The 24,230-nt window shown below is 53.0% G+C and overlaps 1 protein-coding gene across 5 annotated transcripts in view; it reads right to left on the minus strand.

The window, feature by feature from the left end:
* Positions 1-24,230, minus strand: part of CNTFR (ciliary neurotrophic factor receptor) — a 203,419-nt gene that overhangs the window by 2,565 nt on the left and 176,624 nt on the right. For all 5 annotated transcript variants that reach the window (XM_051804628.1, XM_051804630.1, XM_051804631.1 and 2 more), the window contains 4 exons: positions 21,197-21,314; positions 20,259-20,425; positions 13,005-13,168; positions 1,120-1,300 (listed from right to left, as the gene is read on the minus strand). In XM_051804628.1, the coding sequence (XP_051660588.1) occupies positions 1,120-1,300; positions 13,005-13,168; positions 20,259-20,425; positions 21,197-21,314 (630 nt within the window). The remainder of the gene's footprint in view (positions 1-1,119; positions 1,301-13,004; positions 13,169-20,258; positions 20,426-21,196; positions 21,315-24,230) is intronic.

Genomic DNA, 24,230 nt, shown 5'->3' on the forward strand with positions numbered 1-24,230 from the left:
ACATCCCAGACATGCCTGTGGCTGCTGGGCTGGCTCACAGGGCTTGTCCTCCTTTGTACTGGACCAGATGGGTTATCTGTCCCTGCACAGAGCTGCAGGATTGCAGAGAGGACCTGTATGGGCAGTCAGACTGGGGCATCTTTGGCCACATCCAGAATACCAGAGTACCCCTGGCCAGAAAATCGGGCTGATTGCTGAGGGGCAAAAGGGTCTGTCTTGACATCTTTCAGACTCCACTGAGGTGTCACAGTGAGACTCAGCCCTGGTGTTGGAGTGTCCCACACCAGCCCTGCAGGGCTGCACCAAACTGCATGCACAGGGACATGTGTGCAAAGGGCATGTGTGTGAGGGACACACGTGTGCCTGCACAGGGAGCAGGCAGGTGCCATTGGAAGTGGTATTTACATTTAGCACAATGCAGGCAGATATAAAAGCAAAACCAAATCCCCAACACCAGCACTGCTGCAAGCTGTGCCTGCACTCCTCGAGGGAGTTCATCCCCCTGGGAATGGGGGACTGCAAATCTGTGCTGCTGCCTGAACTTCCAGGTGCTCTACTGGGTGCTGTTTCTAAAAGTGGGGGTGTCTCTGCACGGGAGTCAGGGGAACCAGTGCAGGGTCTGCTCCATCCCTTCTGGGAAATGGAGGGCTGATAACACCCATTTGGACACAGTCCCAGCTCTTTCCTAGAAACAGAGACTTGTTAACTTTGTGGCTTTTATTTTGAATTGGCATCACTCCGAGCCATTGTGAGGGGTTGGAGGTCTGGAGGGGGTAGGACTGGAGAGGGGAGGGAGGGATGGAGGGGGACAACACTAAAAGGGAATAACAGTAACAATAATAATAATAAAACAATGCCCATCTTTGTCGTCCCACCCCAAGCATGCCGGCAAGAAGGATGCTGGACCCACGTGAGCTGAGTCAGCATTCCTCAGGCCATGGTTGCACCTGCTGACAGGGAAAGTGTAGGGTGAAGGGCTGCAGCTCCCCAGGTGCTCAGGGGATATCCTTGTCTGGGGACAAAACTTGCACAGAGCCAGAGAGGAGGTCCCTCAGCCAGGACTCCTGTTTTTATCCTGGCTGCAGGCACAGCCTGTTTGTACTGGGAAGGGGCTCTTACCTGTGATCTGGGCCTCTGTGGTGAGATGTTTGGGCTCCTCCGTCCAGGGGGTGGCATGAACAGCCACGCTCCAGTCACTCCACGTGCCGATGTCGTTGTCTTTGGCTGCCACCTGGATGATGTATTCCTTGCCAGCGTAGGCATCCGTGATGGTGTGCGACGTCCCATCTGACAGCTCGACCTGAGGGCAGCAGTGGGGAGGGGAGGGTGGTCAGAAGGTGGTCAGCATGTTTAGCTCAGCTAGAGGACGTTAACAAGATTTTGCAGCACTTTGGGAAATACTGGGGGGTTGTGGGGAGAGGCATGAGCCCTGGGCAGGGATGCAAAGGGAGATGCTCCATGTGCAGCAAAACCAAAGGTCTGGAGACCCGGTCCTGCTCCCAGACTCGTGGTGCCTGAGTGGAGCAGCTTCCTCTAGAGGTCACCAGAAACTAACAGATGTGTGTGCAGGCTCCCTCAGACATGTTAGGGCAGCTGGGATTTGGATGTCACAGGCAGTGGATGGGGTATGCAACAAGCTTTCTGGGCAATATTGCCAGTGCTGGGAGGAGGCTTTCCCACCAGCAACACCCCTGGCCACCCTGCTCCTGTGCCTGTGGCATCCCACTGTCCTGGCTTCCATCCCTCTGGTTGGGCCTTTGGACAAGGATCAAGTTGTGTCCAGCTGTCTTTCCTAGAAAATATTCCCTCTGTCCTGTTGTCACTGCTACCTGAGCCACATATGGTCCTGCCTAGCCTGTCCTTGTTGCTGCAAAGTCCAGTGATTTAACCCCAGACTGTGTCCACACCTTCTGGGGGATCTCTGATCCACTTGGAGCTTGGCTTAAGCACAGGGGGATGTAGATGCTCAGCAGAAATGGTCCCTCATGGCACAGATACCAGTGACCAAACACGCCTGGCTGACCGAAGGGGAGGGCTCAGCACCCAAGTGACCTTCCAGGGATGAAGTCAGACTTGGCCTTGGGGTCCTTAGGGTATGGAGGGGACCAGGGCAGGAGCATGCCCTCCACCCCATCTCTCAGACTGAGGACCAACATGCTGCCAGCTTCACCACCCTACTATGCTGCCTGTGCATGGGTGGGTGGGGGGGATGGACACACAGCACCCCTTATCTGCCCTGAACCCTGTCTGTCTGCCCAGACACACTGATAATAAAAATGCTGGAGGGGTAAGGGGGTGGTGTGTGTCTGATGCAGTCCATCCTTGAACACCAGTGATCAGCTGGGGGCTCAGGCTCAAGCAGAACAAGTAGCATGTCATGAATGGGAGGAACTTCATGGTGCAAGCCACACAGAGACCTCCACACCTCCCCAGCCACCCAAGAGAAGGTCAGGCACAGAATCCCACTGCCCCAGGGAGCACCAAAGGCTGAATTTGATTAAGAACTCAGTTCAATTACAGGAGCAAGATGAAAACTTCTGCTGGGTCCTTGAAGCCCAAAGAAAGAAAAGCTGCACCACTGGGGTGCCCTGGAGGTACCTGAGCCAATGCACCTGTGGGATGAGGCTGTCTTGGCATTGTGGCTTTACACACACAGGGATGATGTGCACACCAAAGATGTAGGTGCACACCAGTGCCTGGTGTGGTCAATGTCATCACCCCACTGCTTACAGGAGTATCTGAAAAGTAGGAACCCACCCTGAGAAAGAACCAGCCCTTTTTCAGAAACCACGGTGCAGCACATGCAACAACCTGACACAGATTTAATCCCTTTGGCATGTGAACTGCAGCCCTCTCCCTCCCCACCCCAGGCTTTTATAGTCTCTGTAGAGGATCCCTTACCAGGCAGAGGGGCAATTTTGCTTTCTTGCACCAGGTGAGAGCTTTTTTTTCCTATTCCCACTTCTAGAGCTGCATCCAGCCTTCCGCCCAGCACATCAGGGCCCTTGGGCTCTTCATTTCCAGCTGCTCCTGCCGCCCAGCCTGGGCCCGTAGGAGCCCCACATCTGGAGCACATCTGGAGGCAGACCGGACTGGTCTCCCCCACAGCCGACAGGGAGCAAAGGTCCTCCTGCTGCCAGCAAGGCATGAAGTGCTACCAAAACTCGGCAGCATGGAGAAAGCCGCGTGTCCATCTCACTGCTGCAGATTTTGGGGCTGGATGGGGGTCCTGCCTCTCTTCACACCACTAACTTGGGTCTGACACCATGACTGACACCCATGGTGCTGGTGGGATGCAAATGAGGTGCCACTGGTTTCACTGCAGGCTTGTACCAAGCTGGCATGTGCCTAAGCACTAAACCACTATCAGCAAAGCCTGAGTCCACCTCTATCATCCAGGGGACATCTTCCCACTGTGACACGGGTCTCACCATAGGGTCTCACCTGTTGGCATGGGGGCAGTTACTGAGGGTGCCTACCAAGGGATCCAAGATCACAGCCTGGCTGGGCAGAGCCTGATATGGGGTGCAGACGAACACAGACCCTGGCGGGGCTCCATGCAGGGTCTCCCTGAGTTTCCAGCAAACTGAAAAGGCTGAGCACCAACCCTAGGGTCACAGGTGCTGCCTCTTGACCAGGTAAAAGGGTTAGCTCACAGGTCCCCAGCAATCTATACCAGGGGGGTGACTGCTCCCATCCTGGGGGCATAGGTACAGTCCATCCTGCCGGAAAATGGTTCGGGGCCATTTAACTTAATGGGATAGGTGAAAACTGAAATCTTGCAAGGTCTGGACAGAAGGGAGGATAGGGAAAAGATAAGGAGGATGCCAGTTCCTCCTGCAGCACAAGGCTGTGCATCCTCCAGCATGCAGGGAGTCTTGGCTAAGACACATCCCACCAGCCCCACCAAGCTCCCGCCCTCCTCAGCCCAGGACCAGGGTCCAAGATGGATCAGGATCCTCAGACGTGATGGGCTCTTCACACCTGTTGCTGCACCCAGCAGAGCTGCAGAGGCAATTTCTGTACCCTCTTCTCACAGGGACACACTTTCATGGCCCTAGCACCTAGGGATGGGTAGGTGGGACAGGAAACCCATAAGGTTGTGAATCACCTGGTCTGATTGGCAAGGCACCTCCCTGCAGTCTTGTGGCATGGTGAGGCTGTGCCTGCCTCCCACACCTTGGGATTCATGCCTTTGCCAGTGGCTCCAGTCACTGCTCACAGGTGTACTGCTGGTGGGCACAGCAGGCCGGGGTGCCCGTACAGCACTGTGCACACCACACAGTGGGGACCCACCTGGATGGGGTCAGCCCAGAGCTGTTTAGTGGCATCCACCAATGTGGATGGCAATGCTAAGGTGATCAAGTTAAATTAATCCTTAATGACAATTATATGAAATGAAAACTCCCTGCAGACCTGGATTGCTCTGTGCTAGGCTGGGGGTGGCTTGGAATAAGAGAATGAAGACAGGGTTCTGAAAGATGCTGGGGTTATGCAGCTGGTGTGTGGCTTTCTCCAGGTCTTTCAGCATCCTCTGAGCCCCCATGGCTCCTCTCTGACACCTGTAGCAAGCAGGCTGCAATAGACCAGCCCCACCGAGGTCTCACTGACTTGGCCAGGCTGCTTTTCCATCCAGGAGCATTTTCTCTATCCCAAAGAGCCTTGCCAGCTCAGTGCTTCCCCTTGGGAGCAATTCCTGCCTCTTCCCACCCAGAACAACAAACCAAACCTGAATGTTTGCAGATGTTGTGTCAGAGACACAACTGGGTCAAGTCTGTGCCTTGTTTGTCGAGGGGGAACATACCCCCAGGACCCAGGCTGGAAAACCTGGAGGACCTTCCTTATAGGACCTGGGAGGATGCTGCCCTAAGCTCTGCTTTACACAACAGACAAAAAGAGAAGGCATGGACGACATCATCCATCTCTCCCCACACATATGACCTCTGGATGCAGAACTTCTGAGCTGGGTAGCCAGGGACACATCCAGTATTTGCCACGGTGGGTGAGAAAGGCCATGGCTCAACACAGAAGTGCCACAGCAGATGGGAAAGCACATGGGGACTGGGTCCAACTGGATACAGACAGGGAGAGACGGCAGGGAAGACACACTGGGGAGGCTGTGGGGGGATGGATGGACACACAGCATCAAAGGCAGAGAGAGAAATTCCTTAATCCCCGACCCAGCCACACAGAGACAAAAGTTGGAGGAAGGCTGCGCATGGTAATTTTTTTGGCCGGGGGGGTGGGTTTGCGTGTCGCTGCCTGCCTTTGTGTACCTGCCAAAAGTCAGTCCAACTGGCTGTGAAGTGCTGCCCAGATTAATGAGGGATCAGTAGCCAGTGCAATGCAGAGCTATTAGCATTGCAAAAAAAAAAAAAAAAAAAAAAAGAAAAAAGAAAGAGAGAGGAGATAGAGGAGAGAGAAATGAAAAAAAGCCCTTGAACACAGTAATTCAGACAACAGCTTGCTGAGGACAGCGGAGGCTGGGATCCCATTCCATGCCGTGGTCACATACTCCAACCAGCCTGTTTGGAACGATTATGGATCTGCTGAGGGCCCACCCACAGTCCCAAGCACCAGGATAAGCCCAGGGGATTGATAAGTGGGGGACAGTCATCCAGGGCAGGTTGGGGAGATGATGGACCCACACTCAGCTTTCCCCCTGCCCATGCTGGTCCCCCCTGCACATGTGCTGGAGGCCTGGGGACATCCACAAGAGCCATTCACACTCCTACACAGAACATAGATGTGTGCCCTCATTCCAGTCTCTGCCTGCAGACTGGTGACGCTGCCTTTCAGCGCTCAGCACAGCAGGAGCTAAGAAAGCCTTCCCTGCTTCCGAGATCCCCCCACCCTGCTCCCATGGTCCACAGCCCACCCTGCCAGGGTGCCCCAGCAGTAGAAAAGGTCACTGTGTTCTGTTCCCATCTGGGCTTTGCTCCTGGTCCAGTGGGACCAGGTAGCAATTATTTGTGAATAGGGTGATGCACAGGCAGGTCTGAAGCCCAGATGGCCTTTGGAAAGGGATGGGTCAGGAAGGGAAGAAAACCCCAACCGTCCCTGCCCTGGCAGCTGGGATGGGGGCTGGTGCGTGTTGAAAGGAGGTGGAGGGGGATCAGATGCCTCCTTCTCTGTATCCCACATGAAAATGTGTTTGCTGGCTCCCCTGTGGCAGCATTGGCTCTGCCTTCCATTCCTTGACACCTCCTGCTTTCCAGCACAGCTCCTAGTGCAGGAAGGGCGTGCTTTGCTGGCAATACGGGGATGGGGGCTGGCACCCCTCAGTCCCACGGCAGGGACACACCACCTCTGTGCATGCCAGGACAGAAACCATGCACCTGTCCCAGGTGTATCAAGCCTGGATGAGTCTGCTGTCCCCAGAATAAAAGGAGCACCCTGGCTATTGTAGGGTGAAGCTGATGTGCTCACACAGCCTATGCTACCCACAGCATGCATGGAAACATGCTCGTAAGAGCACAGCTAGGTGTGCCATGCACCTGGCATCCTTGCACCCTCCTCCTCCTCTGGGTGCTCCTCAAGTTGTCCTGAATGATGGGGGAAATGGGAAGTGGGATAGGGATGGGACACCCCAGTGGGCTTGATTTCACAGCCACTTTTCCCCACAACAAGCAGCCAGATCCTGCTACCGGGCTACAAGGAGCTTTGCAGGGACCCAGTTACACAAGCCACTGCTGTTTCAGGTGCCTTCAGTCCCTATGAGTGCAGGGGGATCTCAGCAGGCTCTCACCTGCCCTGGGGAACAAACTAAACCAAAACTGTAATCCCCAAGCAAGCTGCTCCACTGCTGGGAAGTGCAGGAGGGTCACTGCAAAACAGTCACTGCAGCCTGTGAAAAGATGTTGCCATGTGGAAAAGAAATGTTTTACTTTTTCCCTTTCAAAGCCATGTCTGGAGAGCAAACAGGTCTGACATTCATTACTAACAAAGAAGCCCCCAAATACCTCCTCCTTCCACAGCGCCACAGGAATCAGTTGGGCTAACCACAGACAAAATGTTCTACCTGGACACCAGAATAATTAAAAGGTTGGGAAAAGTGAATGACCTCCTATTTTTCTCTGCCAGGCAGGTAGTGGAGGATCCAAGCAGGGTCTGAATTGTGCTCCCTGCTATCACCCCCTCCTGAAAGGTCTGCTGTGGTGCTGGTGCACATATCTCAGCCCTGCTGTGGGTCTGGGAGGACGAGCTATCACAGGGCTCCTCTGCAGCCAGGGCTGTGTCACACCAAATGCAGCTGAACAGATCCCTCCAAACTCAAAACACAGAGCATCTTTGAAAGCGGGGCTGTAACACTGCTAATAACAGGACTCTCTCTCCAGATGTGCTCGTCCCTTCTGCCAAGTGACAACTGGCAGAGCTCACTTTCACTTGTGGCTGCAGGGAAGATGGGATTGGGGATGCTGAGGGTGCTCAGAACAGCCCTAACCCTGCCTAGCACTGACATATCTGCCCGCAGATGCATTCACCACACTGACACAGTGGGCTGTGGGTGAAAGCAGCTTGTGCATTGGCATGGCAGGGCACAGGCACCTGCCTGGGGTGCTCTGCATGTGAGCAGAGAAAGCTGGGCTTGCTAGGACCTTCCTACCTGCCTGTGGCTGTGTGAGCATGCAGGTGAGTACAGGCACACAGTGCATGCATGAGTGCTCTGCTGCTCAGTGGCACCTTTACAGCTGCCAGGTGCTCGGTGACTTTTAGGTCACTTGTAGTTTTCAACTGGCCTGAGAGCACCCAGACAACACCAGCCACGGGTCCTGAGCCTCAGCTGTGTCCCTGAGGCTGGGGGGAGGGTGGATGGAAAAGGTGATTTCTAGGCATTTCCCACCTCCATCCTCCTTGGAGACACACTCTGCTCCAGCCCTGCCTGACCCACACTGAGCTGCGAGCGACACTATTACAGCCTCAACATTTTGCTCCCACCTATTAATTCAATTCTTTTTCCTCTTCTTTTTTAATCACTGACTTGCAGCCAGGAGGGGAAGGGAGTGAAATGCTGCAATAAAAGCTACCAAGCGTGAAGCTGTAACCCAGCTCCCTCAGGGTGACCTCCCTGCCAAGGTTGCCTCATGAAGAGGGGGAGCAGAGGAGAAGCAGCAGAGGCACGGGGGGGATGCAAATGGGTGCAAAGAAGCGCGTCTGTCACAAAGTGACATTGCCACAGTGCTGGTGGGGACACTGCTGTAGCAGGCAGTGGCACTGATTGTTTCCCTCCTCAACTCTCTCTGTCCCTCTCCCTTGCCCATCACCAGCAGGATATGCATTAGCTCACATTTTCAGGTTATTTCAGGCTGGTCCAAGGCAGGAACTTCAACAGACAGACTGTGAGATATCACCTGTTTGGCAAAAAAGTGTTGCTTTGCCCTGGGAGATGACCCTGAGCCCACCCTGGCAGCCATGTCCGACACTGGGTGAGGGAGGCCAGTCCAGTGGACAATGCTGTCCTCACACCAACAAACCCAACACTAAATATTTGGCAATACCCACGAACTTCCCACTCCTTTCCCCAAATCCCCATCATTTGCCCAGACAGAGCAGGCACATATGTCTACGTTTCTTTCTTTTTGCCCCAGTTCTTAAAAATCCTGTGACTGTGGGAGCACCTCTGCTTGCTTTTCCAAAGAAGGATGTTTCCAGCCTCTGCAAATGCTCACGAACGTGGCTCTAATGCTTCAAAAACAGAAGAGGAAGGAGAGAACCCAACCACATTATTAGCTTTAAATATCTCATGACCTTTTACTGCAAATCTCAAGATCTGAGGCGCAGCCCGCCTCACGCTTCGTTAACATTTCATGTTGTCAGCACGGCCAATGGGTTCAATTAGACTTCACGACGGCATCTGCAAATTGCTGGCAGCCCACGGGAGGAAATCCTCCCTCAGTCTGGCCACCAGCTCTGACGCTGCGTAAGAAATACCTTCCTGAGCCTTGCCACATTCCCAGGATGTGCATCGAGCTGATCAGTGCTCAGCACATGTGACTGCCCTCCAAAAGCTGCGAAAAGGGGAGATCCTGCTCTGGAAAATGCTATGGGATGGGAGCAAATTGGGTGCAAGACCTGCTCCGGGCTCCCCAAAGATGCTCAGAATGGTGTCTGGCCACCCGCCTGCATCTAGGGGTGAATGTGCAGATGTGCTTGTGGGGAGATCACAAGTGTGAGTGCGGCGATCGCTGCTGTTGCAAGTTAACTGAAAGAGCCTGTAAAACCAGAAACAGGCTATTAGCAATCCATTAGGAAAGGGTATCCAGTTCCAGCCTAGGTAAGCCATTAGAGGAACATCTGAAAGCATTGGGAGAGCTCGCTTGGGGCCAGGATGGGGCTATAAAACAGAAGAGGAAACCATGCTAATCTGGCTTGAATTACAAACTTAAAAGCAGGAGAAAAATAAAGAATACCCTAAACATTTAATGTTTTATATTTAGGAGACAGAAGGGGAGATTCTGCCAAAAGGAGAGAATAAAAAAACCTGTTTAGGCTACAAATATCCATCTCTCTACTGGCAGCAGAGAAACCACCAGCCCCTCTTCCAGAAAGGGAAGAGTGTGACTTTAAAGTTGCTTGAGTTTCAGAGTGAGCTCAGTGCTGGTGGGGTGGAGGGGAGTCTTTGGCCACATGATGGTGACATGATGTGACATGGCTGCACCTCCAACAGCTACAAAATGCCTGTGCCCACATTCGAGGGAGCTGCTGTGGAGTGGCACGATTTGGCACATGCTTCACTGCACGCCCATGTGAAAAATCATCATCATCATCTCTCCATGATATAACTCCCAGAGGACTTCACCGTAATTCCCAGAGCAAACTGCAACACTGGAGTTGCTAAGTGGCCTGAGCAGAAAAGCACTGCTGAGCAGGGGAAAGAGAGTGCAAATGGCATGCTGTGACTCAAACCCAATCTGCAAAGCGCTGGGAATGGGATGAGGGTATCCCCCACCTCTGGGTCAGCCCCAGAGATTGCTCGATGGGGTGGGATGCTTGGACCAAGCATCACCTGACTTTCTCTGGTGGGGGAAACTGCATTTATGGCTCGCTTGCACAGTGGCAGTCTCGATAAGATCCTCCGCTCCTGCCACGGACAGCTTCATCTTCTGGTGCCAAGCCCTGGCATTATTAAAATCCTGAAAGGAAGAGCCTGGAAGAAAGCAGACGCTGATTGAATCAGGCCCTATGGTATTCGACAGCTCAACATCCATCTGATCCTATTAGTGCTCATTCAGTCCTGCCTGCCGAGGTGCTGTGCATAAATCAGACCCTGCAAAGATAACGGGAGGTGGAGAGGTGAAAGGGGAGATGCTTCTTCTGCCAAGAAATATCACGTGTGAGTGAGGCCTGCATGGATATTCCTCTCTCTGGGCAGCCTCCTATGCTTCTTTGTGGGTTTGCTCCTGCAGGGGTGCTGGGCTTCCCACGGGGCAGCCAAGGAGATGCTTAAAACCCACAGCTGATGCAGAGGTGGGTTGCCATGAGGAGGCAGGAACAGGGCTCAGCCTGGGGACCTTGAGCACACAGGGATGTGCCAGAACATACCCAACTCCTCCTGACTGTTGGCACGGACTTCTCCTAACCCTGCTGAACTCCCAAGCTGCCCTGCTGTTGGCATGAAGGTTGTGTGGGCATAAAAATGAAGGGCTTTTCCATGCCAACAGCCAGTGGGGACAGTTAGAGCCAAGACAGGGAGCAGCTTGTGGCAGGAGACCTACACCTCCACAGGAATTAAGACACTCCCATGCAAGCACGGCATGTGTGACCACCTCATCCTTTCTCAGGGCACCTGTCCCTTTGAGGTGAGACAATACACCACCACCGTAGGACAAGCTGGCTGGCTGAGCTAGGTTTGGCCCTCCCAAACCATGTCCTTCCCTTTCCTCTCCGGATTTGGGGGAACAGAGACACCCCACAAGATGACAACAAGAAATAAGTCAAGCAAAGAGTGCAGTGTGGCTTGCGCATGGTCCTAGCATGCTGACATCGGTAGGGTTCATTTTTGGGTGCAAATGCCTGCATTTGCAGGGTGTCCGGCTGGGCTAAGCAGGCTGAATGTGCCAAGGGGGTCTGGGGCCAGAACAGCTCCAGTTGCTGCAGCAGTGTCATTCCCTGGTGTTTGGGAACTGATTGAATTAGGCTTCGCGAATAATTCATCTGATGAATAGTGGCAGTTTTCCTCAAATCATCTACAAATCAGATTTTTCATTATCCAGCCAGCAGGGCAGAGAGTCAGAAAACAAGGCTGGTACCTCACTTGCTGAATGCTTGCACTTGTTCACCGAGCAAATTATTCCCCAAACACTCTTCTCCATCCATCAGTGATAAGGAGCATGTCACTTGCAAGGTGATTCTGATTAAAAGCAGCACCCAGGGCTGGTGAACCTTCTCAAAATGCTGGGAGATGAACCCTTCCCAGCCGTCCTTGCACCCACCATGACTGCTGGTACCTCAAGCTCTCTCTCTCTGAACCTCAAGATATCTTTATACAGGAGAAATGAAGGTTTTTTAATGCCCAAGAACTGCCTTTTCCAACTAGAGTGGCCTTGCCACCAGTGTTGCCAACACCTCCATGTATTTCCCACCACCGCTGCCTGCCCAAGAGCACTGATGGACAGGCCACACCATCCCCTCAAGGCTCTGCGGAGAGGGAACTGTCATGGCTTGACCCCACAAATACTGTACCCAATACCCAGTGATGGAGGGACTGACCACCCTGGAGGTGTTGAGGTGAGAAGATATCTCACTGCTATTCCACCATTTTTGGGTGCAAATCAGGGTAGTTGGCTGGATCAGGTTGTGGTAGGGTAAAAAGATTAGCTTTTTCCACAATTTCCCACCTTGAAAAAACTGATGTTGAGTTTAGCAATTGCCATTAAATCTTCCCCTTTTGGCACAGTTTCTACACTTGGAGCATTTCTCCCCCAAGTGACAAAAAGTACCTACAGAAAACTAACATCGAAACTCCACCTCTGCCTTCTTACCCCTCAGAATGCTCCTCAGATGCCCTCCCACTCCCAGGAGGGAAGCAAAGGGCAGAGAAACAATCAGGAATACCCTCTGATTTTCAAAGTCATAAGAAACACTGCAATTTGAAACATGACCTGCAGCGCTGCTTCATCAAAAACCCAACCGACGCAAAAAGAAGTCTCTGAGACACCAACACCTTGCAGAGACACGAGCAAAGCCTCCCATCCCCTCCCACATTTCTCTCCCCAGGAAGAGCTGGTTGGAAGAAAATCTTGCTTGGCTCCCTGACTCCCAGGTGCTGGGGATGAGGCGCTGCCTCCTATTTGTCTTTTTTTTTTTTTTTTTCAAAATACTTTATCAAGCACTAAGCACCTAATTGGCTTTCGACTGGCCCTGCTCAGCACAGAGGGCATGCTGGATGAGCCATGCCAGCGTAGAAGCACCTTTCCTCAAGTGGCAGATTGCTTTCCTGCACAAGTCGAGCACACAAGCAGCATGCAGAGGTAAAAGAAAAAAAAAAAAAGAAAGCCTGTTCATTATCTTCCTGCAGTAACAAATGAAATCTGTCCTCCGGGCTGTCGAGGATTTCACCGACTATTTTTTTTAAAGAAACAAGAAATAAAAGTAAAAAATACGATAACATTGCAGCAATCACTCCGTGACTGTGCTCTGAGTTACAGCGAGAGGTATTTTATCTCCAGTTCAAAATCTAAATGTGGCAGAGGCGCATTTAAATGTGGTGACATTTATACTTTAAATGCCTTTTACATCTCGTTGGCAAGTTTTATATAGAACATATGTATGGAAACTAGGTAGGGGCTGTGGATGAAAATGTGAAGCAGGGAGAGCCTGCAGAGCCATTTGTAGGCAGTGTGAACTAAAAAAAAAGATAGAGAGGAAGAGAAAAGGGACAAGAGAGGTTGCCTGGCCATAACTTTACAGTTTTTTCGTCCCTGAACCTTGTTCACAGTGCAACTTATTCCCAGTCACCAGCTCCCACTGCTCTGTCCCATCCCACATAGTGCAGCATCACTTACGTGTTGCCACTGGTCCAGGATGAGAGGCCGATATCGCAGGAAGAACTTGAGCGGGAAAGACTCAGGGTCAGGCCAGGATGAGGGGTTTTGCCATGATACCTCCAATCTCCGAGGGTTATTGGGCACGGGTTTGGCCACCACACTCTCCGGAGGGTCTGGCTTTACTGGAAGAGAAGACAAAAAGGTGGTTGGTAAAGCTTTGGATGTGGCATCCTTCCTTTATACCCCTTGGCACAGCTGGCTGGACTTTGCACCATGTGCTTTCCAAGGATAGCAGCCAACAGGCAGAACATCCTTTTCCCAAACTAATTAGATGCAAATCACCTTTTCTTGTCCAGGTCAGTGGTATGGCTGTCCTGGCTCAAAATACCACCATTAAGAAGGTGCCAGTGCTGGCAGAAACAACCCAGCCTGGGCAGAGAGCATCCCTCCTGGACAGGGCTAATGAGGTCAGGGTGAGGAGCCCACCAAGCCCAAATCCTGCACTTTCATTGCACCTGTTGATTTCTGGGAGTGTGACCCACATTCAAACCCTCTTACTTCAGAGTGATGCGCCAGAGTTTAGCCCTTGGGTTTGGGGCTGGGGTTTGGGGCATTCACAGCAATAGCAGAACATATTTGCTAAAGGGGAAGGCTTGCCCTGGTCACTTTCTACTCCAGGTCTCTCTCTGTCTGCCCTACTCTGCTTTTGGGATACAGGAATATTTTCTTGCTACCTGACATGTATTTGAAGTGAATATTAATTGGCTGTGAGCTATGCAACATGCTTTGATGTTGCAGTTACTTTCAGAGTGCCAGAAGCACATCACAGACAGGCTGTGATGAACGTCGCTGCCTGTTGCAGAGCAAGCCTCGTTCCTTGCCAAGGGTTTGATCAATCCTGACAGCTCAAATTCCCAACTGAAACGGCAAAGCTAAAAAAATGTGTGTACGCCCATGCTTCTCCTTTGCTCATAGCCAGGGAGGAGTTGGACACAGGGAGCTGGGCACACAGCTGTGCCAGAGGTGGAAGAGGGCTCTCTGTGCACTCTAGGAATAGCAATCCACGTGAGTCCTCATGTCCTGGGAAGGCCCTTAACCCTGTTTTGATGACCACATGCAGGTGAATGGATCCCTCTTGGCCTGAAAATCTCTGGATTGAGTAATGGTCCCCTAGCTCTGACCACCTCAAGAAGCAGCCTGTGAAGATGCCAGCATCAAACTCCACTGCCAAGCACGAAGCAGGAACACTAGGGCCATGGGGAGCCCCCTTCTGCCTAGCAGAGCTCCTGTTCTGCTCTCAGAGTTCTTCTCCATGCTGACCACAGGGTTCACCTGCTGTGGGCGGGAGGTGATGTCCACACAGGGGCTTTGCCTGCCCTGAGAGAGGAAGGAGGGGGTGAGTGAGCTGCTCCCTCGCTGGCCTGCCTGCCTGCTGCCTGCAGCCCTCTCCTGTGCAAGAAGGGCATCTCCCCCTTTGCTCAAATGGGACCACACACTGACGTGGGGCCAGTGTGCACCAAGTGGAGTCAAGTGTGTGTTGCTCGCTGCCATCCTGCTCCAGAATGATGGTGGCATCGCAGCAACTGTCTCCAGGAAGACACATTCCCTGTACCATTACTGCATCCTCCTCTTACGAGAAACCAGCCTGTGATGCTTTCAGACACACTTTCTTGGCCATGGGGGGCTGCTGAAATTAAGCCACAGCCCAACTACCTTGGTGGGCTACCTGTTTCGCCTCAAACATAGCCCACCACCACCTCCCCAGCCTTCTTGCTCAGCACCCTGGCACTCACCCTGCTGCAGTCCTTCTTTACCATCATTTTCATCACCACCCTGAGATCACCCTCTCCTGCCTCCCATCACCTTCCCTCTGTCACAGCGAGTGCAAGGAGGGCTGGGCATTCCTCCATCCCCATGGCACCTGGTGCTCAGAGGATGCTCCCAGAGGCTCAGGGAGTGGTTGGTAAGGAAGCACTCATGTGCCTGACCACAGGTGCCTTGTGCCACTCTCCCAGCACCCATTGACCACTCTCTGTGGCAGGACAGGACATGATTTTCCATTTACAGCTTTAACCTCAGCAGGAGGACTTGCTGGGGCTGTGCTGTGCTGAGCTACTCCAGATGGCTCTGCAATTCCTACGTTTGCTTTGAATCCCAGGGCTCGGGCTGGACATCAGCTTCCATCGACAGGGACTTGGAGTCCAAACACATACGGAAAAGTATAAATCCAGCACTGGCTCAGCAGGCTTGGTTTGCAAACAAAAGTCTGTTTGGTTGAATGAATGCAGATGACTGTGAACTGCAGCTCTGCAGTGAGGAAGCGCAAAGGAAAGTGCAGGCCTAGGGGTGGACGTAATGGATACTCCCTGGGGTAACACAGGGAGCCTGGTCCTGGTTTTTAGTATGCCAGCCTGGAGGCATGCTTAAATTCAGTCGTGCTGGGCAAGGTAAATGCGCTTGGGCAGCAATGAGAAATGTGATGGTTGGAGGAAGTCAGAAAAAAGGGTGCCCTGATGCTGAGGTGGGAGTCACCTGCCCATTTTGCAGGGATGTGACCATAGCCCGGCTCCCGTGGGTTGGAGACTGTTCCTGGTGCACAGAAGAAGGCTGCCCTGGCTCCAAGCACATGTTCCTGGCTGTGACAAGGCTTCAAACAACACTGTGGGTTAATGGGAAAACCAGCAGTCCCTGCTACCTCCCCACGTGTCCCTCCATCCACGGGACTCCAGCCCAGGCTAGAGAGCACAGCAGTACCAACCCCTCCAAAAGCACAAAGCCAAATCTGCCACATCCCTCCAGGGCAGTGGGGATACAGCAGCCAGGAGAGGTGACTGCACCTCCAGCAGCCTGTCCAGAGAGGATAGACCTATGTCTCCTAGGAGAGACATCATGGGAAACACCTGGACTAGTCCCATAGGGGCCAGTTGAGGAGCAAGGGGAGACAGGGTGTATCCAGCCCCTTGATTTCTATGTGACCTTGAAGGAGTCCTTTATCCCCTGGAGCCTCCTGGGTCCCTGCTCCCCAGACAGGGACAAGCGCTCCTCCTTCCCCAGCCTTTGTCTGCCTTCATTCAGCCTGCACATGTGAGGCAGGGGCTGTCTGGATGTACATCAGCCAGCATAATAGAGCCCTGTCCTCACCGAGGGCCTGCAGGCAGTAACGTAATAAAAGCAGTAATAGTAATAATAATAATGGATGATGGGCATTAGGCTGAGTACTGGTTAAGCGGCTATAAAACCAGATGTAATATTATCCTGCAGAGCTGAGGGAGCATCATCAGACATTCCTGGGAAGGGGACTTGGCCAGGAGGCTACTCACAGCTCTTCCCACTTGGTTTTTGGCTGCCGTGTCCAAGCGAGGGTTTGGAGTGCAAGAAGAGCATCTGAGAGCAGTTTTTCTTTAAGGCGCTGCATGCTGATGCTTAACCGTGAGTCTTTAGCTATCCATTGCCCCTGGCTGTTGTCAGACATGCCTCAAAATGAAGGTGGCAGTTCAAGAAAGGCAGCCGAGACCCTGTGGCAGAGAGCAGCCCGTTGCCCAACCCATCTCTCCAACAAGCACTAAAATGGATCCCTTGCGGCCATTAAATATCCCCTGGCATTTTCCATGAGCAGAGGGATATTAAACTCCATGTCTTAGCCAAATGTCAGTCTAGGTAATTTAATTCTGGCTCCCTAAGTAGTATGAATTGAACTGACCTTCTGCTTAGGCAACTGTATACCCGTGTTCAAAGACTCCAAATTTCATACAGACATGGGCACGTTTGTGCTCGTGCAGCCTCTCTGAGATGCTCTGCATCTTCATCACCACAGAGCTGGAGCTAGGACAATCAAATGACCTTCTCAAGGTCACACAGGACATGGGCAGCAGACATGGGGAAGGCACCCATGCCTGCAAGGCCCCATCCAAGGCTGCCTTCCTCCTTTTAATGCTGTGCATCTTCTGATATTTTCCCCCAGGATCACGAGGATACAAGTGGGGAGATGGGATGCTGTGTGGTGATCTGGCTTTCCTGGTGGATATAAAAACCAGCTACCTGGTTATTGGGCTGAAACACAAGTGAGGAAGGTTGGCTTGTGTCCTGGAGCATCACAAATGTTCCCACGCTGTCCCAGCCATCACGGAGGAGGTGGCCACTCCTGACACACCATCTCACTCCTCCCTGGTATTTGCCTCTGCATCTCGGCCCTCTCCCATCCAGCCCCTTTCCCACCTCCTCCTGCCTGAGGCTGGAGCGCTGATGTCTATAGGGTTTTGCAGAACCTCCTCACACTCACCTTTACCAATATCAATACTTCTGCAGAAGATGTAATTATGAAAACAAATTCCAGGAGTAAGATGAGGAGGAAGGCAGCCCGGATCTCCTACCAATGGGAGATGGGGCCCAGGGGGCCAGAAAAGCTTTTCCAGTCATCATTGAAAATGACAAAGCAGAGTGACCCTTCGCAGCTGGTTGCTAATAACCAGCACGGCACGACTGCCAGCAAGGCATGGGCTCAGGACAGCAAAAGAAAGTACCAATCATTTTCCACTCAATTAGAGACCATCTTCCGAGCAGCTGGGGAAGGGATTTTCTGCTGTGGGCTCCCGGGAGGGAGCAAGGAGAGAGGAATAAAAACCAAAGCAGGTCACTCCTTCCCAGGGGGCTTTTTGTGCTTGCCCAGGCTGAGTGGGTGGTCCAACCCAGCAGAGGGTCTGCTCCTGGCTCAGATGGTGCTGGGAGGGAAAGCTGCTTGCCCTGCACTGCTCCGGATTGCTCCGTGCCCAGTAGGGCATGAGATCAGGACTTCACGGCGGGAGTTTAACCTCCATGCAGAAGGTATGACGCTTTTCTCTAAGCTAAGGGAAAAACAGAAGGCATGCTCTGACAACCCCAGCCCATGGGTTTTAGAAGAAGCATCACACAGGTGCTGGTTGACACTGTCTCTTCATTTTAGCGGGATGTGTCCAGATATTGCAATGTTCCCACTCAGCACTTTTTCAACGAGCCGGAGCAGCGGCTTTGCCCTGAGCCGTGAGTTTTCCAACTCTTCACTTAGCAGAGGGAAACCCAGAAAAATTTCCAAGATGAGATCTTATCAACCCTGCTAATGCTAGTGGAGATCCCCAGAAAACCTGTCAGGTGCTACATCCACACCTCCAGCACCCACCATGCTGGAACATAGTACTGGATTGCAGCTGCAGAGAGGGGAGCTGGAAGAGGCACTGAACCTTCTGTAAGGACAGCAGCCAACCTGGGGCAAAACTGCAGGGCGAAATGCACTAACAAAGTGCTCTCGTTTTAACTGGAAACACCAGGATGGCAAAGCTCCACTCGGGGTAGGTGGCTGCTGTTCAGAAGCAGCAGAGTTCATCCTATAAAGACTCTGCTAAGCTTCCTGACTGCCTTCTTCAGCACTCTGTTACCACCCTCTCTGTGCTACTTATCCATGGTGTCCATACTAAGTCCTGAGGAGATTCTAAGGCCATTAGATACTGAACTGGTTATGGGAGAGGGCTGGTGGCAGGGTGCAAGACATGACCCTTTCTATCAGCATCAGCCCATCACCCCTTCCCCAGGTGCCATCCTGGAGCATCTGCCAGGTAATGCTGGGTGGTCTCGCCTCCCACTGCAAATGCTGGGATGTGTCCAGGCACCCTGCACCTCTCCAGGCACTCTTGCAAGAGACAGCTATAGTACACCCATGCTAAGGGCTGGCCTGGGGCAGCACTGGCCTCTGCTCACCACTCCTCCGACCTGGGCTGAGTTCAGACTGCTGGGCTGGATCCGGCTTGTGCTGGTGCTGGGATGCCCGAGGCTTGCAGCTGGGTGTGCTTCCCAGGGGAGTTACCCTTGTGTGCTGGATGAAGGACCAGATGTTTGGGAAGCCAGGCAGGGCATGGGTGGGATGCAGATGATACAAGAGGATGCCCTGAACTCCTACAGGAGGGAATGCAAGGAACTTGGAAAATGCAGCTTAATTGCTGTCCTGGGCCCTGCAGGTTGGAGGTTACCTTCATTTTTAAGGAGTGTATCTTCCACAAACACAACAATTTCCATTTAAAGGCACTCAAGTGACTGAAACTCCACCACTTTCCCACTAAGCTCCCTGCCTTGTTAGCAATGTTCCCAAAGCATCCTGCTCTGTTCAGAGCTGGCACCTTGCTTCTTGTTCAATATTTTCCAGGATTTGGAGTAGAAAGGAAAATCTGGGATACCAGTGGAGCTCCTCTTCTTGTACTCTGGTACTTCCAGCTTCTCTGGACTGGGATGTGTAGCACACCGAAGGCGAAGACCAACTGCTGGCTGCACTTCAATGATTCATTTATTTGTTTTTCTGGTCCAGTAATTGCCACATGTAACCAGCAAATTGTTTTTCAACGTATTCCTGAACTCTACTCTCTCCTATTTTTCCCATTCTTTGAGGATGTCACAGCACCAGCTGTAATCTGGCTTTGGCTGGTGGCAAAAGCTGCCTGTTTTGCTGTGTCTGGCACTCAGTTCCTCAGTTCATGCCTGCCCTTCACGGTCAGAGCATCATCTCCACCGTGGGTCTGGACATGGTTGGGCAGAATCCCTGCGGCACAGCCCAAGACATGGACATCTCAGCTCCCAGAGCCTCCCGCTCCCTGTCTCACATTGCATAGCGTCTGATGGGGCAGTGAAGGGGTGCAAAAAGGGGAATAGGGTTTTTAGGAGCATATTGGGCAAGGGCTGGGGGAGGCTGACTGTGGGAGAACTTTATCCTGACTAAGGATGGAGGGAAGTGAATGGGACATTTTAATTTCCCTTCCACTCCTAATTCCCAGGACTGCTTCCAGCACAAACACCAAACCTCTCTTTTAGGGACACTCTGAGGGGTAAGATGGGCAACACCACTTGGACCACACAATTTTAACACGTCTCTGCCCTGGTACGTGGCAGCCACTTCCCAGTCTCCCAAGCAGGGAGGAGCTCAGCAACCATGGGCGATCTGGACCACTGGGGATGGGACCACGCAGGGCACCAGGTCACTGATGTGACCAGCATGGAGGCTGCTGTGGCCATCCCCCAGGATGCTCAGGTGCTGGCATCAGTTACAGCAAGGTCGTGAGAATGAGAGGGTCATGGGGAGGATGCCAGCATGGCTCAGACCCCGTCTCCATCTCATGCATGGATAGAGACTCCAAGAGGCTCCACTTGGAGAGCCAATCCTTTCCCCATCCCATCTCCCCAGTGGGTGACGCTGAGCACAGAACAAGCCAACCCCAACACCACCTTGGAGAGACCAGTTGTTGCCGTGGAAGTTACCTATGGCGAACTCGTCAAAGGTGACAGTGGTGTAGTTTTTGCCCAGAGCATTCGTGACTGTCAGAGTCACCTTGTACTTCACCGTTGAGAAGAGCTGGAGGTATCTGATGTGACACCTGTTTTTGGGAACTGCATCCTTCTCACAGACCATCTCTTTTGTGCCGTGTCTGGAAAGCAGAGGTGAGAATAGCTGTTACCTATGGACGCATCCAAGCTGCTGGAGGAAGCTGCAGAGTAAGCATCTCTGTGTCCTCACTAAGCCCACGGGGCCCCCATGCACCAGCCTCTGCCACAGCCAAAGGGGCTGCTTTCCTCCTGCCAGGAAACTGGGGAGGATCAGTGATGTTTTATCCTAAGCCTACACAGAGACTGCAGTAAATGTCCTCACGCTGGCTTCAAGGAAAAGATGGGACCCTGCTGGGGTTGGGTCTGCCTCTCCTACGAGAGGAAGAAGATAATACATGGCACCAGCCTGTATAAGGGCTGTGCCAGAACCCAGGCATGGGGGGGAATGATGCCATGCCATGGCCTTTTCTAGCTGAGAGACACTGCTGCTGCACAAACATAGCCAGACTACAGCAGGAAAGTGTGTGGATGTGCCAAATGTCTCAAAAAACAGCAGGCACCACCTCCACTGCAGACAACTGGTGCAGAGAGGATGTCTTGGGAGGTACGGAGAGGGGACCTGGGAGATGGGGACTTTCCTTGTCCCCTCTAGGGAAATCAAAACTTTCTTGGCACAATGCCCCAGTCCCAAGCATCAGGTTTGTATGTCCCTGAAACATCCTTCCCCAGCTCCATTTTTGGAACACTGATCCCATATGCTCAGCACAGGTCAGACTCACTGCCCCAAGACTTCATGGCTCTACTTGAGACCTGCTCCAGGCTGTGGGGACTAAAACTCGCCCCATTGCCACCCTCCCTTCCCAGACACTTACATGACGGAGATGTTGAATATGTTGGGGATGTAGGTGGGCGTAGGCAGGTGCCAGCTGCAGTAGAAACCCTTCGGGTAGTTGTTGGATCGGCACATCAGCACTGGCTCCCTCGGCGGGGCTGCCAGGGAAAGAGAAAAGTAATTACCTGCTGAGGAGGGGTTATTATCACCAGGTTCCGAGCAAGGGGATGACCCTACTGCTGTCAGCCTGGGAGGAAAGAGTTTGCAATGGGAGCCTGATCTGTGTTTATCAGTTGCTGGAAGTATTTGGGGGTCTTTGTCCCATACATGGTGCTGAGGTCCCCCATGAAACCTTACTTTGGACTGGGCTGTGCACAGCAGCTCCCCTTCTCCCTGGGCAGCTCACCATTAATGAGAGATGGAGTGACAGAGGGGGTTGGCAGGTACCCGGGGAAATTATCTTCCAGGCTGCAACAGAGATGTTGCTGATGAGGAGGAGGTGCTGCTCTCTTGACCCCATTAAGCTGCACTGCTCTCAGCTTTCTCTGCCACATCCCTGGGGAGTGATAAACTTGTTGAGGGATGATCCTCCAAAAGACTAGAGGGAGGATGAAGGACCACTGGCAAGATGACGAGTAACAATGTGAAACCAGCAGAAAAAATTCAGCTCTGCAGGCAGATTAGCAGTGTTAATGCTTTTGGCATGGGGCAGAGCATCCCATCCCAGGGCTCTGCCTCCCAGGAGACAACTGGAGACAGGATGAGAGCACCCAGTGGGAGCAGCCTTCCTCTGGTCTCGTTAGCTGGTCCTAGACATCAGAGTCAGAAGAGAATTTAAACCCACACTGCATTCGGCTTTCCTGGACATCCTGCTCTTTGCAGCAGCACAGCCAGAGCTGCAGAAATACTTTGCAAAATGCCGAAGGCCAGCGCTGGCAGAGGATGAGATGTGATACCTTTCAGCTGATACATTTCGTCCTTGTTGTTAAAAATTTTAACTGACCTGATGCTGAGGTCAACTCCTCTCAGTACCTGGGCACTTGCATTGCTAAGAGCAGAGTCTGGCTCCAACTGCAGCACCCTGGTACAGTGCCTTGCCATTAAATACACTCCCGGGGCTGGATGTGCACCACGTGCCCCTGCCCATGGCAGGGGGCTTGGAATGAGATGGTCTTTAAGGTCCCTTCCAACCCAGATCATTCTGTGATTCCATGATTCTATGATGTTGGTTCAGGGAACTCGTGCACCAGTCTAACACTCCTCTGCCTGCTGGGCCAGAGGCATAAAGGGTGGAGGAGTCGGTGCCTTTGCTGCACCAGAAGGAGGCCAAAACCTGAAGCATCAACAGAAAACAGGGCATCCCGGCAGCCATATCTTGCAATTCCCCAATGTGTGTGCAGCCCTGCAGAGCTGCAGGTGTTTGGGAGGTCTCTTCGGTCCCACTTAGGCACAACCCAGGTCTCACTAGCATAACACCCTCAAGGACACATCCAGAACCAGAGCAGGACCCTGATGGGCAGCAGCAGACACCTGGAGAGGGCCAATCCAGCTGGTCTGCCATGAGCACAGACTGCCAGGGCAGGATGCCGGGATCTTGGCTCAGCATTGCACAGCAGAGCCCAGGCTCAGGAAATAAAGATGGCTTTTGCTAGAAAAGTTGGGGGGGGGGGGATGCAATGAGTTCCAGCTGCAGCTGGAGTCTACAGAGTCTACTACAGTCTGATGAGGGGAAACTGAGGCACGGGGCTTGCACACCTGCCAGCACCCCTGGGGCAGGGCTGAGAGGGAGCCAGCAGATGACAAGAGAGCCAAGGGCAGCAGTGTCAGGGAGCAGGGAGAAGGAGAAGGAGAGGGAGAGGGAGTGGAGGGGGCCAGCAGGAGGGAAGGCTGTGCTGCTCGCTCCGCGTGTTCCTCCTAATGGCTATTTCAGCCTTCAGCCGACAGACGAAGGCCAGAGTCTGGTTAATGAGCCTCCCAGTTAAATTATTCAAGCAGACCCTCCACAGCAAAACAGAGTGGCTAATCGCAAGGCCAGAGATAAGGGCCTGATCCCTGCTACAGCTCTATCCTCTTCCTCCTCGCAGGCTCCTTAACCCTTTCCCTGCCTCCCCGGGGAAGGGGGGGGGCAAACGCAGCATTGCCCTTTGCAGGATGCAGTGGGGGTTCTGGAAGTGTTCCGAAGGGGCTGAAGGGGTGCACGCAGTTTAGGGGCAGCCTTTGGGGCCCAGGTGACCGCGTGGTGGCACTGTGGGCTAACAGCACCTGCCCGGCCCCCGGCAAACAGGGTTGGGGCTGGGAATACTACTTAGGGACGCTGGAGAAGCTGGGGACACTAGGGATGCTACCGTGAGCGTCTCGCCCATTTGCTGCTTGTGCTCAGCTGTCCCACTAGGAACCGGGAGACGCCGGGAAGCCAGGCAGAAGCAGAAGGGGCTTTTTCGAGCATCCTTGTAGTCCCGCAGGATCCAATCCTACCCGCACGGCCCCAGATGCTGCACTGCTACTGTGTCACTAGTAGTCCATCTGAGGATAATTTACCTCCATTGTCTCCAGTATTACCCCTGATATGGCTCTTTGTGATCTGAGCTAATTCCTCCACTGAGGAGGCTGGGGTGGGCTCATGCCTCCAGGTTTGCTTTGCTGGGAGAAGGTGGGGGCTGACCAAGCTGCCCCCTGCTTCCAGCCCACTCTGCAGCAGCCTTTGAAGATGCCCCATTTTCACAGCCTTGAATGCCTTGAAAATCCTGCCCTCTGCTTCAGGACTGGGGCCCCAAATGCAGCCTCAACCCTCTGTGTCCACAGCACACTCCACCTTTCATCCTCTAGTGCCTTTTAGCAAGCCAGGGGTGAAAGAAGAGGCTGGGGAAGGGGGCAAAACCACCCTTGCATCTCTGCCCTCCTGATGCAGAGTTCAAGCACAGATGCAGCTGAAGGGATGCTACTGCCCCAGCAGCTGTCTTGCCCCAGCTATCACCCTCTCTTTCTGGGCAGACACAAGCTGTCTCACAGGGACACTCCTGCAACCTCCATCTCTGCAAAGAGCCATCGGTCCAGGAGCCACAGGCGTTTCGGGA

The sequence above is a fragment of the Manacus candei genome, unplaced genomic scaffold, assembly GCF_025592945.1.
Source record: "Manacus candei isolate 608988 ecotype Guabito, Panama unplaced genomic scaffold, ASM2559294v1 h1tg000061l, whole genome shotgun sequence".
Lineage (NCBI taxonomy): Eukaryota > Metazoa > Chordata > Aves > Passeriformes > Pipridae > Manacus > Manacus candei.